Genomic DNA, 15976 nt, shown 5'->3' with positions numbered 1-15976 from the left:
AGCTTGTTAGGATTGTGGAGAGCTCTTAAGCACCTAAAGAAAAAACATCTGAAACCCAGAGCTTATTTCAGCCATATGTGCCTAGGCCAAGTCATCCTCCCCTGGTCCAGGGGAAGAACATGGCAGAGACAGCCTGGAGGGGCACACAGACACTCGGCTCTCTGAGATTCAATTTTCTCATTTGCAAATGGGAATCCAGTTCTTTACCAGGTTGCTGTGGCATTTTCTTCTCACTTGGTAGTGGCCACCTGAGTATCAGGTACATTGTGGCTGGAGCCTTCTCTGCTGGGCTGAGCTGGGAGCGGATGATTTTGCCTCCATACACAGCAGAAGGGCTCTTGCCCCCAGCAAGACCAGGGACATGACCATGTGGTCTGACCCAATTTGCCCGGGTATCTCCTTCTGTGCTCTCAGTGCTCTGTCCATCAGAATTTTACAAAAGGTTCACACCAGGAACTGGGAACTCCCTGTGCTGGCTCAGAGACCATGGTTGGGATCCAGGAGTGCCATTCTGGTCATCCCCCGTCTAACTTGGGCACATCCCTGCCTCTCTCTGAGCCTCTGTTTTCTATCCAAACAAGGACTCAGTTTGTTTGGCACAGTTGTGGCTCTTTGCAGTGCTTCCCTGTCTACTCACCCTTCTGCTGGGTCACCACCAGCTCTGTGCCCACAGGTGTCTTCCCTGGGCAGTGGCAGTGACCATGTCATGGATGCCATCTCCCAATGTGAGCAGTATGCCAAGGAGCAGGGTGCCCAGGAACGCAATGCCCCATGGAGACTCTTCTTCCGCAAAGAGGTCTTCACCCCCTGGCACAATCCCTCAGAAGACAATGTGGCCACCAACCTCATCTACCAGCAGGTGGTGCGAGGGGTCAAGTTTGGGGAGTACAGGTGTGAGAAGGTAAGTGACAGCAGATCTGCTGGCTGAGCCTGCTTGGCTCACAGCCCCTCCCATTTTCCAAACTGGGGCTGTTATTTTCTGTGACCCACCATTAGCCAATCCAGAGATTAGCCTGACCGAGGCTGGACACTATCCAGGTTTCTCCTGGATTTAGCCCTGCCTACGGGAGCAAGGGCTTTGAAGAACCATCAAACTCTGCCTGCAAACTCTGCCCGTGGAGTGTGTTCCTGCAGCCCTGTGGTGACTGTGCGTGGCACGGGCAACGTGCTTCAGGACTTGCTGCGCTGTTCTGAGTTAGTCTGGAAAACCCTGCTCTTCAGGAATGAGAGAGCCACTCATTCAGACCAGAGTTTGCAAATCCTTTTATCTCCTTCTGAGGGCAGGACCAATGTGGTTTTGTTTTTGGTGATGGTTCTCGTGATACTGATGATCCTGTGGGTGATCACAAGGGAGGAATGAGGATGGAGATGATGGGCGTGAAGGGGACGGTGGTGGTGGTGGGGATGGTGGTGGTCGTGGAGGCGGCAGTGAGCAGCAATGAAGATGATGGTGTCAGTGATGGGAGTGGTGGTGATAGCGGTGTTGTTTAGGGGACCGTGGTGGTGGCAGTGGTCAGGTGACATTCAGGCAGGATGCATTGATACAGCCACACCAGTTGCTAAAATTCTGAAATACTTCGAACTAGTTGGAAAATATACAGTGTCTGCAAGGTGCCCAAGAGTCCTTTGCTATTGCCACTGCTGCCAGGGCTCTGGAGAGCCCCAGGCTGACATGGTGGGTGCCTGTGCAGCAGCCCCAGGCAGAGAGGGGTAAATGCCCAGTCCCGTCTAGCTCCCCAGAGCCTCTGCAGTGTAGCCCGCTCATCACTCAACACTTTGGCTGTTCCTGGGAGGTGCAGCGGTGGTGACAGAGAGGGCACGGTGATGCTCACCTCAGTCTGGCAGTCTCCTGCGGTGCCCAGGTCCCCTGTTCTCCAGGGCATGTGTCAGCCCCAGCTGGCTCTCCCCAGGAATGTAGGGGCCGAGCCATCCCCATGGGCTGGCTGGTCTCTCTGGGTCAGCTCACATGCCCCTGGGCAGTGTCCAGCTCTGGGCTGAGGGAACCAGAAGGCAGGTGTGGCCTCGCCCTTAGGGAGCTCCTGCTGAGTCAGTGAGAGTGCAGGGTCCCTGAGGGCAGGGCCAGGGAGCTGTAGGGGGCCGGGGGCTTCCCAGAGGGTGCTGAACAAGATCTCCGCACCCCCACATAGGAGGACGACCTGGCCGAGCTGGCCTCCCAGCAGTACTTCGTGGACTACGGTTCTGAGATGATCCTGGAGCGCCTCCTGAGCCTCGTGCCCACTTACATTCCCGACCGTGAGATCACACCCCTGAAGACGCTTGAGAAGTGGGCCCAGCTGGCCATCGCTGCCCACAAGAAGGTGGGAGGCCTGGGCAGGGCCTGCAAAGGGGCTGGCTGCTAACCAGGCTCAGAGGCAGTCATAGCAGTCACAGCTCTCACCTGACCTGTGCCCATGGGGCTGCTGGGGGACAGGATGGCACCCTTGACCTCCTACTTCACAGCAGCCTTTCTCTGCCGTGGAAAACAGTTCACTGTGTCTTCTGCCATCTGCTCTGGGCAGGGTGCCAAGGACACAAGCTTGAAATTATTCCAAAATAACATGTTTTTAACATGTTGGCCAGCGCATGCACCTCTCCCCACATTTATGTCTATAGGTGATAAAAACCACAAATTCATTCTGATCCCTCCAATTCTACTCCAACACCACCGAGTTCTCATTAGAGCCCAGAGGGATATTTTTAGGTAATAAATCATGGTGCTTTAGCTCTTGCCAGGAGTATTGCATTATCTACAGCCTTTCTCTCTGCTCCTAACTCCCAGGTTCACCTGTCAGTTTCCACTAAAAGCCCAGCCTTGCCCAAAGTTTTTTGTGCCCTGGCTCGTACATGCCTGTTTCCCAGTTGTTCTTTGTAGTCTGGTCTGGCATGTGTGCATGCGCGCGTGCGCGCGCGCACACACACACACACACACACACACACACACACACACACACACACACACACACACACACACACACCTGCTTAGCCACACGTGTTCCTGTTCCCTGAACACCTCCCCTGATCCATGCCTCTGTGCCTTGTACAAGCATTGGCTGGAACTGTGGGCTTTTCTGTCACTCTGTGAGTTGGCAGCTCCCTGCAGATGGCGCCCCCATTTCTCCAGGAAGTGCTGATATGGATGGAATGAGAGGAGGACAGAGTGATGGAGGTGGCTTTGGGATGATGGGATGGCCAACACGCACAGGAGAGCACCATAGCCCCAGGGTCTCTTCCGGCTGGGGGACAGGGGCATTTGATTTCCTCACAGAGTTTGTATAATGTCTTTTGCCCCCTGTCCCTCTCCAGGGAATTTATGCCCAGAGGAGAATGGATGCCCAGAAGGTCAAAGAGGATGTGGTCAACTATGCCCGCTTCAAGTGGCCCTTGCTCTTCTCCAGATTTTATGAAGCCTTTAAATTCTCAGGTATGCCCCCAGCCCCCCCGCCTCCCATGTCCCCCCAGGCCCTTCTCCCACCCCTCACTGTGGCTCCTGCCTGTAGGGTTACCTGGTCTCCCAGTCAGGGTGCCGAGTGGGTCCAGTCCTGTGGAGCTCTCTGGCACACAGTAGGTGCTCAGCAACACTCTAACAATTGAGTCAATTTACTGAGATCAATAAAGCACCCACTGTGTACAGAAGAGGGTGGGCCCATGAAGCTGTGAGATGGGGGTGGCCACCAACCCTTCACAGGCCGGTAGCTCAGCCACACTTGGGCCACCACCACTGGGCATCTGCTCCATGCCAGGCCCTGTGCTGGTGCAGGGGCTTCACAGGGTCACCAGATAGGCTAGAGGGAAGCTCGGGGCTCAGTTGGCCCAACCCCTCCCCACACCCCCGTCACTGCAGGGCAGGGACTTGTGCAGAGGTGCACACAGTCCAGTGGCCGGGATGGAGCCCAGACCTGGGTTCCTGATTTCAGCTCTTTCCCCTGCATGTCTGGTTTTGGCTTGTAGGGAGGTTGTGCCCTGTGAGGCTCAGTCTCCCTATCTGTAGAATGGAATCAGTATATGCCCCACCCTGGTTGCCTCCCCCGTGGTTGTGTAGATGGGGAAGGGCAGCCCTGGAGCGGGGAGGCCTCTGCCTCAGTGCCTCAGTCTCTGCCCCAGGCCCCAGCCTCCCCAAGAATGACGTCATTGTGGCCGTCAACTGGACGGGCGTCTATTTCGTGGATGAGCAGGAGCAGGTGCTCCTGGAGCTGTCCTTCCCTGAGATCATGGCCGTGTCCAGCAGCAGGTTAGTCCGACCCCTCTATTTCTGGCTTTAGTGCAGAGCAAGGAGCTGCTGGAAGCTGCACAAAGACCAGTGGCAGGGATAGGACTTAGCCCGTGGCCTGACTCTGCACACTGAAGTGGGGTGGGGTACAGATAAGTGGAGAAGGCTCCCTGAACTTCCCTCCAGGTCACAGGGGCCTTTGAGGATGTAGTCTTTGCCTCACAGAGGCCACCACTAAGATGCAGGATCTTGCAGTGACCTAGCCTTGTCACATGTGATTGAGCAGTTTGTGCTGCTGCACTGTGCAGACCCCTCAGCATCCTCGGGCATCTTCGTCCTAACTTGGGCAGGGGGTCTTTACAGTGCATTAATGGTTCTGAGTTGGGTGGGTATGGGTGGTTAGGGGGACAGTCAGGGTAGCTGTGTACAAAAGTAGCCTGGCCTGGAATGCAGGGCCTGGGTGGGACTCACTTTCATGTCCTTATTCCTAAAATTGAGGTCTTAATATTTTTTGTCAATAGCAGTGGTAAGGAATAAATGCAACAAAGGGAGAGCTCTTTGTGAAATGGAAAGTGCAGTGCACACAGGCGCAATGATGGGGGTGGGTTCCTGGTAGACTGGCATTCATAGCAGTGCCTGCCCCCATCTGGGGCTTAGAAGTGTCTCTGGGCTCTGTTGGGCCAAGTTGGGCCATGTCCAGCTCTGCCCAGGTACATGCCAGGCACAAGAAATGACAAGATAGGAATGCAACACCCTATGGCAGCTTCAGTCGAGAGGGAGGTGGACATTGACCAGGCCATTCTAAAGCAGGGACCAGGGTGCTGAGGGCTGTGGGAGGGAAGGCGGGCTTCCTAGAGGAAGTGGTATCTAGGCTGAGACCTAAAGGGTGAGTAGGAATTAGACAGCAAAGGGGAAGTGGGCTGGGCCACTGCAGGCCTCCCTCGGGACCATGTGTGTCTTTGGCCAGGCCATGTCTGACTCAGGCTAAGCTGTGTCTGATCTGGGTCATGCCTCACCCTGGCTGGGTCATGCCTCACCCTGGTTGGGCCAGCCTCTCTCTGGCCGGGCTGCATCTGACCGGGCTGGCCTTGGTCTCCTTCAGGGAGTGCCGTGTCTTGCTCTCGCTGGGCTGCTCTGACCTGGGCTGCGCTGCACCTCACTCGGGCTGGGCAGGACTGACCCCGGCTGGGCCCTGTTCTCCGTGTTGGTCCTGCAGGGGAGCGAAACTGGTAGCCCCCAGCTTCACGCTGGCCACCATCAAGGGGGATGAGTACACCTTCACCTCCAGTAACGCCGAGGACATCCGTGACCTAGTGGTCACCTTTCTGGAGGGGCTCCGGAAGAGGTCTAAGTATGTGGTAGCCCTGCAGGACAACCCCAACCCTGGTGAGTGGCTCCTGGCATGGGCTGCCAGGCACTGGAGGTCAGGGGCATCAGGCATTCAAGACAGCTAGTGCCTCTCACCTATCCTTCCCCAGACTCCCTCGGCTCCAGAGGGACAAAAAGCTAAACTCTGTGCTCCCATCTGTGCCCTGTGGGGAGTCTTCCTCTCCCTCCCTTCCTCCCCCTGCCCCTTCAGTACTTACCACCCGTCACCTTTGCCCGGTGAGATCAGGGTTCTTCCTCAGTGTTCTCCACATACCCATCTTCAAATGACAGTGATAGCAGCTACCCTGACTGAGCTTCCCCCGGGGCCTCCCAGGCCCTGGGCAGAGCATGGGGAAGACAGGGATGAAACAGACACTGGCCTTGTGCTCAGTGGGGAGAGTGGAAACAGACAGTGATAGTCCTCATGACAGTGCAGTGACCAGGGAAGCCCAGAGGCCTCAGTTCTTCAGGGGGAGGAGCAGCTTATAGCTCAGCAACCCAAATAAAGGCGTTCCAACCCAGCCTCTCTCTCCCATGTGGCCCTGCTCACCTCTGCCTCTCAGCGGGTGAGGAGTCAGGCTTCCTCAGCTTTGCCAAGGGAGACCTTATCATCCTGGACCATGACACAGGCGAGCAGGTCATGAACTCAGGCTGGGCCAATGGCATCAATGAGAGGACCAAGCAGCGTGGGGACTTCCCCACTGACTGTGTGTATGTCATGCCCACTGTCACCTTGCCACCGCAGGAGATTGTGGTATGTGGCCTGGGGGTGGCAGATGGGTGGGAGGCTCCCCTGGGCCCCTCTTTGTCTTCTTCCCATATCTGTAAAATGGAATGGGGGATCCCAATAGATTCATGTCTGTAGCTTCTGTGAAGATGATCTGGGGGTCTTATGGGACCACAGACTTTAAGTAGGGGCAGCTATCAAACCTGTGCTGAGTGGAAGAGAGCCTAGCAAGTGAATCAGATGAGGAACTACCCAGGGGCAAAGGATGGGAGGAGAGTGGGGTGGGGGGGCATTGCCCTGCAGTTGGAAAGGGCGGCCCTGGCTCTTCTGGTGTGCCTGAGCGCAGCACTGAGGACTTGCAGCCCAGCTTTGCAGGCAGCTCCTGAGCCACGCTCTGTTGACTGGGCATTCCCACCTCACAGTCCAGGCTTTCTGACTGACCTAACCTGCTGCAGACCCAGGGCACCAAGGGAAGCTTCCAGAGCCCAGCATGGTGGAGGCAGATAGTAATTCAGAGATCACAAGGAGGGAAGGGGCTCCCAGGATCAGGGTGGGGCATGGGGCCCACGTGTTGATCCCCAGGGGCCCCAGGTGGAGAGCTGACCTCAGTCTCCTGTCACGTGTTCTCTAGGCCCTGGTCACCATGACCCCTGACCAGAGGCAGGACGTCATCCGGCTCTTGCAGCTGCGAACAGCGGAGCCCGAGGTGCGCACCAAGCCCTACACGCTGGAGGAGTTTTCCTACGACTACTTCAGGTGATGGGGAAAGGGGAGAGAGGGCCCCAGACCGTGAGTGCGGGCTTCTGCTACTCTGTGGCTGGGGTCTGTGAGCAGGGCCTAGGTCAGACGGGGCCCGGGGGCAGTTTCTGGCCTTTGGAATGACCCTTCTCATGTGGTGTCATCTTATCCTTCCTTCATTTATGAGATTGTGGCTGTGCCCACCCAGGTGGGGTGCTGGGCACTCACGACCCACGTCTGTGCCTGCCTCACACAGTCCTGCTGGGGAGACAGACGCAAATCCAGGCAGCTGCGATTCTGTTTCCTGCTCTCAGAATGTTCAGGGGTGGGGTGGAGATGGAGGAGAGGCTCCCTGGAGCTGTGCAGGGTGCCCTGGGTGGCGGAGTGCTGCAGGCAAGGAGAGAGCAGGGAGGCCGGCAAGGTGGGCAGGGGCGCACCAGGCATGTCAGCAGCTCTGATTTCCAGCTGAGAAAGTAAGGCTCAGGGAGGGCTGGTGACTCGTCCCAGGCCACATGGTGCAGCAGGCAGCATGGAGCCTGTTCCCTACCCTCAGCTTTCAGGCCTGCAGCAGGATGGGGGTGGGTCTCACAACCTGGGGGTCAGTGCTGACTCTGCTGTGTCAGGCCCCCACCCAAGCACACGCTGAGCCGGGTGATGGTGTCCAAGGCCCGCGGCAAGGACCGGCTGTGGAGCCACACGCGGGAGCCACTCAAGCAGGCGCTGCTCAAGAAGATCCTGGGCAGCGAGGAGCTCTCACAGGAGGCCTGCATGGCCTTCATCAATATCCTCAACCACAGGGTGGGTGACACAGGATCAGGGCAGGGGGACCCCAGGCAGGGTGGGACCAGGCCCCTGCCTCTAGGGTTTTCATCTACATACCTACTTCCTTCTGATGGGGCTGGTCGGGTCCTGGGTGGACAGGCGTGGAGGGTGCTGATGGAGTGGCTCCATCCATGTGCCTGGCACCTTAGCATGCAAGGGCTGCCTCGTGCATCGTCTCCACTGACCCGGTCGCTCAGCTGACAGATTTGTGTTGTGCCATGTGCTGGGCCAAGTGTGGAGGCATGGCAGTGGCCAGACCCAGTCCCTGGCCTCATGGTGCTTGCACTTAAGAGGGGAGACATGCTGGTCAGGATCAGTGCTGTGACAGGGCCTGGCAGCACAGTGACCCTTCTGGGCCCTTGAGGAGGGCAGGGAGGGCTTCCTGGAGGAAGCAGTGTCTAGGCTGAGACCTGAAGACCAAGCAGCTTTAGCCAGCCAAAGGGGAGATTGGTAGGGAGTGTTCAGACAGAGCAAAATATGCAAAGGCCCTGAGGCAAAACAGAGCAGGGCTGTTTTAAGGGCATGAGATAATTCAGCCCAGCTGGAGGGCAGAATTCAGAAAGGAAATCTGAAGACACAGGCTGACTCATGAAAGGTTCCTAAGCCCCTTTAGGAAGATAGGCTGTGTCCCAGAACTACCGGGAACCACTAGACGGGGTGGCACGGTGATTTGGAAGTCCTTTCTGGTTGCTGTGAGGACTTTGGATGTGGCTTTGGGGACCTGAGCCACAATTGCCAGTGAGGAGGCAGCCAGAGGAGTTGAGAGGGTGGGCAGTGGGCATGGAAAGCAAAGTGGGCAGATCACCCCTTTTTCCTAAGTCAGTAGCCTGAGGTTCAGGGCCACACGACTGGGGGAGGCGGACCCTGTTGGAGAGCATGGTCTCCTGCCTCCTGGGCCAATTCTACCCTTATTAGCCACAAGTCCTTCCTTGACGGCTTCCCACCCACGCTCAAGTACATGGGCGACTACCCGTCCAAGAGGATGCGCTCTGTCAACGAGCTCACTGACCAGATCTTTGAGGGTGCCCTGAGGGCTGAGCCCCTCAAGGACGAGGTGTACGCGCAGATCCTGAAGCAGCTGACTGACAACCACATCAGGTGAGCCAGGGGTGGCAGGTGGGTGAGGGAGCAGGCAACCCCGCCCCTGTGCTCACAGCTGAAGGGAATCCATGGTGACAGGGAGCTCACCCCCAGGAGGCAGTGGCTGGCTCTCCAGGCAGCATCCCCCCTCACTCAGCATGGGGAGCTGCCCTCAGCTCCCTTCCTGTCCTAGCTGTGCCTCATGGCCCAAGGAGGGCTGGTCAAGAATAAAGAGGTGGTGGCTGGGCGCTGAGTCCATCCTCCAGGTTGAGCCCTCCCGGCTCCTCCTGGTTTCCTGCTGCCCCCTGCCCTAGCCACCTCTGGATACCCCTCCCCTCCCCACCAGCCCAGACACCGTCTGCACGCAGGTTCAGCTCATGAGCAAAGCCCATCCCTGGCTTGGGCTGCTGGCCGTAGGTCCAAGCTCTCCTCCCTGCTGGGCTGAACCAGGGCAGGAGTGGGAAGTCAGGCACACTCTAGTCTCCAAGAGCCGGAAGAGGAGCCCCCCTCTCTCCCCTTATGCCCAGCCCTCCCAGCTTCCTCCCTGGCTTTGTTGCTCTGTACACCTCTTACACAATCCGCCATCAAAGTCAGATCTTCATACTGCCAGACCTTTGTACGTGCTGTACCCACTGCCAGGAATATCTGTCATCTCCTTTTGTGCATATCAGAATTTGCCTCATCCTTCAAATCCTAGGTCAAATGCCACCTCCTCCTAGAAGCCCTATAAACTTTCCTCCTGTCAAGCCCAGGGAGCTCAGAGTGGTGCGCGGGGGAGCCTAGGGGCTGGTATAGCTACTCAAAGAATGGACAAGTTAAAGTGCTTCTGCCAATATAAATCACATACTACTTGCTTCATGGGAAAAACAAAGGTTAGCTGAATCAGAGTGCTTGGTCACATAGTTGACTGTCCTCCTGACATAAGCACCTTATCTGTGTGTGTCTGGTAACTGAGTGGCCTGGTGTGGCCACTCTGAGCAGCAGGAGTTGGATGTGGCTGGCAGGGAGGCGGGGTCTGTGTCGGTCTTCGGACAGGGATGGAGGTACAGGCGTTTGAGGAGGAGCCGAGGGGTGTGCGGCCTCCAGGGGGACTCAAAGCCCTGTGACTGGCCTGTGGTAGGCCTGCTGGACACCACACCTCCTCCTGCAGGTATAGCGAGGAGCGGGGCTGGGAGCTGCTCTGGCTGTGCACCGGCCTCTTCCCGCCGAGCAATGTCCTCCTACCCCACATGCAGCGCTTCCTGCAGTCCCGCAAGCACTGCCCGCTGGCCGTCGACTGCCTGCAGCGGCTCCAGAAAGCCCTGAGGTACTGCAGCCTGAAAGGACAGAGCTGGGGGCAGGCACCAGGCTCAGCCGTGGCCACACTGGACTTGTGGGATGAGACCCCAAGGGATGAGGACATGACCGCACAGCAGTGGGACCCATCTCCGAGGTACCACAGCTGCCAGCTAGACAAAGGTTACAGTGCCCGGAGCTTCTTCTGGACTGTTTGAGAGTCTGGCTGCTCAGAAGGACTTGGCTCATGCCTTCAAGTCTGCTGGGGCCACACTTTATACCCTGCAAAGCCCACTTGCATCTTTCACTTCATTCAGTCCTTGCCGCAGCCTGTGTGGTGGGCACCGTTATGGCCTCAGTTTACAGATGAGAAACTGGAAGCTCTGAGAGGTTAAGTGACCATTACGTGGTAGGAAATGGTGAACAGGGATTAGAACTGGGGTCTGTCTCCACAGTTCCCTCTGTTCCCTGCTCCCGACTTTGTTCCCTTCCCCTGGTTTTCAGAAACGGGTCCCGGAAGTACCCCCCACACCTGGTGGAGGTGGAGGCCATCCAACACAAAACCACCCAGATTTTCCACAAGGTCTACTTTCCTGATGACACTGATGAGGTGAGGGCCGCTGGCTTTTTGGTCCATGGACAACCCTGAAGGACCAGGCTCCTTCCGAGATGCAGGGAGCAGCCCTCATGCCTCTCCCCTGCCATCCCCTCATTTGCCCACCTCCTGCCCCTGAGTGGAGTCAGGGCTCAGTTAAGAGGCCATAGATGCCCCAGATCAGGAGCCCTTGGGTTCCTGGTCCAACCTCCCGCTTTCCTGAGCAGCCTCCTTGAGGTCATCCCTCCCTCTCTCAGAGGAGGCTCTGCCTTGGAGAAAAGTGCTTTCTCCGTCGAGCTGAGCTCTGCTGGTGCCACCTCCCTGAGGCCTGCTCTGTTGGACACAGGCCTCTGTCCCCCCAGCCCCAGCTTACCCCCTTGCCCTGAGCCCACTTTCCTGCAGATGCCCTCCTTGCTACCCACCTGACCTGATTGATTGCAGGTCCCCTCCAGACTGGTCCCCTCCTTCAAAGGTCCTGTTTGGCTTCCTGCACACCCATTCGGCCAGGCGGCCTCCTCCCTGCCCCACATCTCATTTAGAAAACAAGTCCAACAGCAAAACTTTTAGCTTAAAAAGCAGTTCTAAAACTTGTCTAGAGACTCAAAAATGCCACAATAGTTTTCCAGTCACAAGGACAGAAAATCTTGCTAACATCCCTTCCTGTTCCCTCCAGCAGAAGGTTATGTGCGGCAGCCCCCCACCCCCCAGTCGCCCTCCTTCTTCCTCCATCTAAACTTCCCAGCCTGTCTGGCCCAAGGGCCACTCACCACCCACCCCTTTTCTCTCTGTCTGGAATTGGCGTTCTTCTTCCTCCAGGCTTCCTCCTTCCCATCCCCCATCCCTGTGCCCCCGTGGCCTCTGCCAGTCACTCATGTTTGCAGAGCCAGGCTCAGGTCTGTGGAGGCCAAGGCTGAGCTCTGCTCAGAGGGCTGGGGAGGACATCTGGGAAGACCCAGACAGGAGTTGCATTTTTCTTTTCTTAAATGCTGTGCCCAGCTTGGGACACACAGGGAAGCCCCCTCCAAGGGAGGGTGTTTAGCTGGAAGCAGAGCCAGAGCCAAACAAGCACCTACCCACCCCTGCCCAGGCCTTCGAGGTGGAGTCCAGCACTAAGGCCAAGGACTTCTGCCAGAACATCGCAGCCAGGCTGCTCCTCAAGTCCTCCGAGGGATTCAGCCTCTTTGTGAAGATCGCAGACAAGGTAGACGGGGGGTGGTTGGCGGTCTGTTTGCCTGCTATTGGCCTGTCAGGAAATCTGCTGGGGGCTGGTGGGGCAGCAGGGGGGAATGGAGAGACCCAGAAGGGAGAAGGGAGGGAAGGAGGGGTGCTCTTGCTTGCAGTATCCATCCTGTGCCCCTGCAGTGGCTCCCTTACATTAGCAGCTGCCCCTAACTCTCTCCTTTGAGGCCATGCACTCTTGGGAGCCACGTGGCACTCTGTGTTCCGGGCACACCCGGCTCCTCTCCCTGCTGCAACATACATGCACCTTCTAAATTTGATTTGACTGGTCCCTCAGCTGCTCTGATGAGGCCAGTTAACCCTTGAAATAACCCTCAAGGCTGGGTGATTACCCCCACCTAGCAGATCACAAAACTTGGGCTCATCAAAGTTAAGTAGCTTCTCCAAGATCCTATAACAGGGACTCAGAGCCAGGTGGGTCAGAGTCAAAGGCACAGGCCCCTGCCCCTTCCCGCATTGCTCGGCTGCTTCCCTGCCTGTGGGAGTTGGAGGCCCAGCTTTGAAGCCTCTCTGTGGGGCCCTGACCATCTCTGGCAAATCAGGTGCTGCCCCTCTTTCACTCAAAGTTCCCTGTGCATCCCCGGCTGTCTCCTCACTGCTTGACTGCCCTTGTGCCAGGCATGGGGCACCCAGGGGTGATCTCGGTGAGGTCCCAGGCCCAGGGGAGCCTCGAGCCCAGGGGAGGGGGCACACAGAAGCCAGGGGATAGCCAAGGCAGGCGCTGGGCCTCCTTCTCGGGCCCCCCTCCTGGGGTCTAGGGCGGCGTTCAGTGGGTCTCTGCCAAATGACTGAATGGAACAACTCACTATGGGCGGGAAGTGGGCTGTGTTCTGGGGACCCTCACAGGCACAGTCAGGGCAGGGTGGGGCTGCAACATGACATCCCAGCTGGCAGTGAGTGGGAGTCTTTCTGGAGAGAGGAAGGCCTTGGGTGGAAGTCCCACTCAGTCTTGTTTGAATTAAAATGAGTGGATTAGAATGGCCATGTCCCTAGGTCATCAGTGTCCCTGAGAACGACTTCTTCTTCGACTTTGTTCGACACCTGACGGACTGGATAAAGAAAGCGCGGCCCGTCAAGGACGGTAACATGGGGCTGGGCCCGGGGACCACCTGAGCCTGGAGAGGGGCAGGTGCAGGGTCAGGGCCATAACTCCAGGCCCACACGGGTGCTGGGACCTGAGCCAGGGCCTCCTCTGGGGCTGGGCACGAGCACCCCCTTGTGCTGGGACCCTCCAGGTGACAGACTGCTCTCTGCCACAGGGATGGTGCCCTCGCTCACCTACCAGGTGTTCTTCATGAAGAAGCTGTGGACCACCACTGTGCCAGGGAAGGACCCCATGGCCGATTCTATCTTCCACTATTACCAGGTGAGCTTCCAGTGACTACTGCTGCCGTAGCTACCACCTCGCTGTACCTATGCAAGCAGTGACCTGTCCTTGCCAGGGACCTATAACAGCAGGGCCTCTAAGCAATTCCTCTGGGAGAGATCCAACCTCAGACCCTCCCCACATCCAAGCCCTCGGGGACTCGGCAGTCCTTCTGAGCTCCTGGTCTCCACCTGTCCAGGCCCTTCCCTTGGTGAGGGGCTGTCCTCTGAATGTGAGATTCTGCTGCTTCACCCGAGTGTACCCAAGGGCTCAGAGTGAGTCTGTAAACATTGCCCAACACAGACACGTGCCTGTGGCAAGCTGAGAGGGAGGTTCACATGTTGAGCCTCTATTATGTATCTGGCACTTTTCAATCATTCTGTCTTCCCGGCAAACCCCAAGTAGTAGACGTATTGTTCCCATTTTATAGAGGGAGAAACGGAAGCTCAGATCAAGTGATCTAATGCAATCAGAGGGCTGATGGAACCAGAGTGATTCCAGGTCTCTGTGCCTGAGGACTCTGACCCTTCCTGGGCTAGCCCGTCTACCACTTGGTGGGGGACAAACCATGACGCTTGGAAGGACGGGAGAGGTGGGGGCGGCGGCTGCCATGGTGCAGAGAACCTTGGCCCAGGACTCAACACTTCCACTCAAGCCTGAGATCTGCCTCTCGCCAACGTCCCCCTCTTCCCCACGTGTCACCCATTTAATGAATAGCACTGTTAAGAGTCAGCCTTGACAGCTACCTCTCCCATGTGATCCATGTCCTAAGTCATTCACCTGACGCACTTTGCCTCCCGAATGTCTTAAATCCATCCACATTTCCCCATCACCACCTCTACCAGCTTGCGTCTGACCATCTGCTCTTACCTGGGTGGAGCCTGACTCCCCCTTCCATGTTTGTCCTCCTTCAGTCCTTCCTCTGCAGGGTTGTCATCAAGCTTTCCAGATCCCCAGTGGCTTCCCATTGCTCTTAGGGTAGAACCCCAAATCCTGGCTGTGGCCCAGCATGGGGGTGCCATGACCTACTTCTGCTGCCTTGCCTGGTACCCAGCACCCTTTTGCTCAGTTCACTCCAGCTACATTTTCCCAAATTCTCAGGAATGTCACAGGGCCTTCGTACCGTTCTCTCTCCTGCGATGCTCTTCCCTTGGTTCTTCCCCTCACCTACTGAGCTTTTAGACGTCACTTCAGGGATCTGATCTTAGTCTTCCTTGTCCCCAAAACTAGGTCAGGTCACCTTGTTCTATGCTCTCATAGCACTGGGAGCAATTCCTTCAAGGACTGTAATTGTACATTGATTTGGGGTGATTAATGTCTGTTCCTGTCTTGACTACAAGTTCCGTGAGGTTAGGGAGGGTACACGTGGCTGCTTGAAGGGCCTGGCCCATAGTGGGTGCTCAATAAATATTTGTTGGCTTGATGGATGGGGGAATAGGTAAACTGGTGACTCTGTGAATGGGTGGATGGTGAATGAATTTGTGGGGGTGGGTAGATGGACAAATGGGGAAATGGATGGGAAATGGCTGTGCGTGGGTAGATGGAAAGATGGGTGTAGAGTGGCTGCCTCGGGCTTCCGGTCTGCAGTGTGTCCTCAGGCCAGCCGTACTTTCCCTGCTCTTCTAGCAGCGGGTGAGACAGTTGTGCGGCTCCAGGAGCCTGTGGGCTGTGCTGGCCCTTGAGAGGCTTCATCTTCGCTCTCTCCATTCCTCATCCTCAGTTACTCTGATTCTGGGTCTGGAAGTTCAAGGTGGGGAAGGGGTGGTCGTGCTGGCAAAACCAGCCAATCTCATGGGCACACACTGGGAGGGGGCCAGCCTGAGAGGGTTCCCCAAGGAAAGACAGGCCCAGGAGGTTAGGGGTGTGGACAGTCTTGGGTTACCAGCTGGCCACTCAGTTTCTTCACCTTTGAAATGGGGCTGCTCACCTCGCTGGACTGTTAGGAGGGGAAATGAGATACTATTCATACATGGCTCTGTCTTCAAACGGCAACATGCTGAATCTGTGCAAGCTTAATTGCTATTTCCCTGTACTTCGCCATCTCCCCATGGGGAGCAGGGTCAGCTGGGGCTGGAGAAGGAGGTGGACCCGAATGTGGGGTAAGGCAGTAGGCCCAGCCTTGGGGTGATAAGGAAGGAGCCTGCTTCCTCAGGCCCCTCCACGCCGTGACTTGCTCTGTCTTTGGCAGGAGTTGCCCAAGTATCTCCGAGGCTACCACAGGTGCACGAGGGAGGAGGTGCTGCAGCTGGGAGCACTCATCTACAGGGTCAAGTTTGAGGAGGACAAGTCCTACTTCCCCAGTATCCCCAAGCTGCTCCGGGAGCTGGTGCCTCAGGACCTTATCCGGCAGGTCTCACCTGATGACTGGAAGCGGGTGAGCATGGGGGAGGTAGTGGGAATAGGGCCCCTCCCCCCAAATGGGTCTCTGGGCACCAGGGGTCATCAAGGGGGCAGAAGCTGGCCAGCAGCCCAGGGAATTATCTCCTGTTGCCCTTGTATGTGATGAGGTCACCCTCCCTGTCTCCTTTCCACCTGCTTTTGTCTCCAGTCCTCCAGGCA

The 15976-nt window shown here is 57.0% G+C and overlaps 1 protein-coding gene across 10 annotated transcripts in view; it reads left to right on the top strand.

Annotated features, from left to right (window-relative positions):
• MYO7A (myosin VIIA) overlaps window positions 1-15976 on the top strand; it is a 78321-nt gene that overhangs the window by 59047 nt on the left and 3298 nt on the right. For 7 of the 10 annotated variants that reach the window (XM_037010613.2, XM_073215982.1, XM_073215981.1 and 4 more), the window contains 15 exons: window positions 674-901; window positions 2148-2318; window positions 3304-3421; window positions 4102-4228; window positions 5310-5593; window positions 6139-6329; window positions 6934-7058; window positions 7664-7821; window positions 8807-8960; window positions 10093-10248; window positions 10722-10827; window positions 11900-12013; window positions 13045-13132; window positions 13311-13417; window positions 15606-15791. In XM_037010613.2, the coding sequence (XP_036866508.2) occupies window positions 674-901; window positions 2148-2318; window positions 3304-3421; window positions 4102-4228; window positions 5310-5593; window positions 6139-6329; window positions 6934-7058; window positions 7664-7821; window positions 8807-8960; window positions 10093-10248; window positions 10722-10827; window positions 11900-12013; window positions 13045-13132; window positions 13311-13417; window positions 15606-15791 (2313 nt within the window). Of the gene's footprint in view, window positions 1-673; window positions 902-2147; window positions 2319-3303; window positions 3422-4101; window positions 4229-5309; window positions 5594-6138; window positions 6330-6933; window positions 7059-7663; window positions 7822-8806; window positions 8961-10092; window positions 10249-10721; window positions 10828-11899; window positions 12014-13044; window positions 13133-13310; window positions 13418-15605; window positions 15792-15976 lie in introns of those variants that run through there. The other 3 variants (XM_073215985.1, XM_073215987.1, XR_012122548.1) reach the window with 2 other exon arrangements.

Source organism: Manis javanica, chromosome 11 (genome assembly GCF_040802235.1).
Source record: "Manis javanica isolate MJ-LG chromosome 11, MJ_LKY, whole genome shotgun sequence".
Classification (NCBI taxonomy): domain Eukaryota; kingdom Metazoa; phylum Chordata; class Mammalia; order Pholidota; family Manidae; genus Manis; species Manis javanica.
The sequence above is the reverse complement of the archived record's forward strand: the minus strand, read 5'-3'. Positions and strand labels throughout refer to the sequence as shown.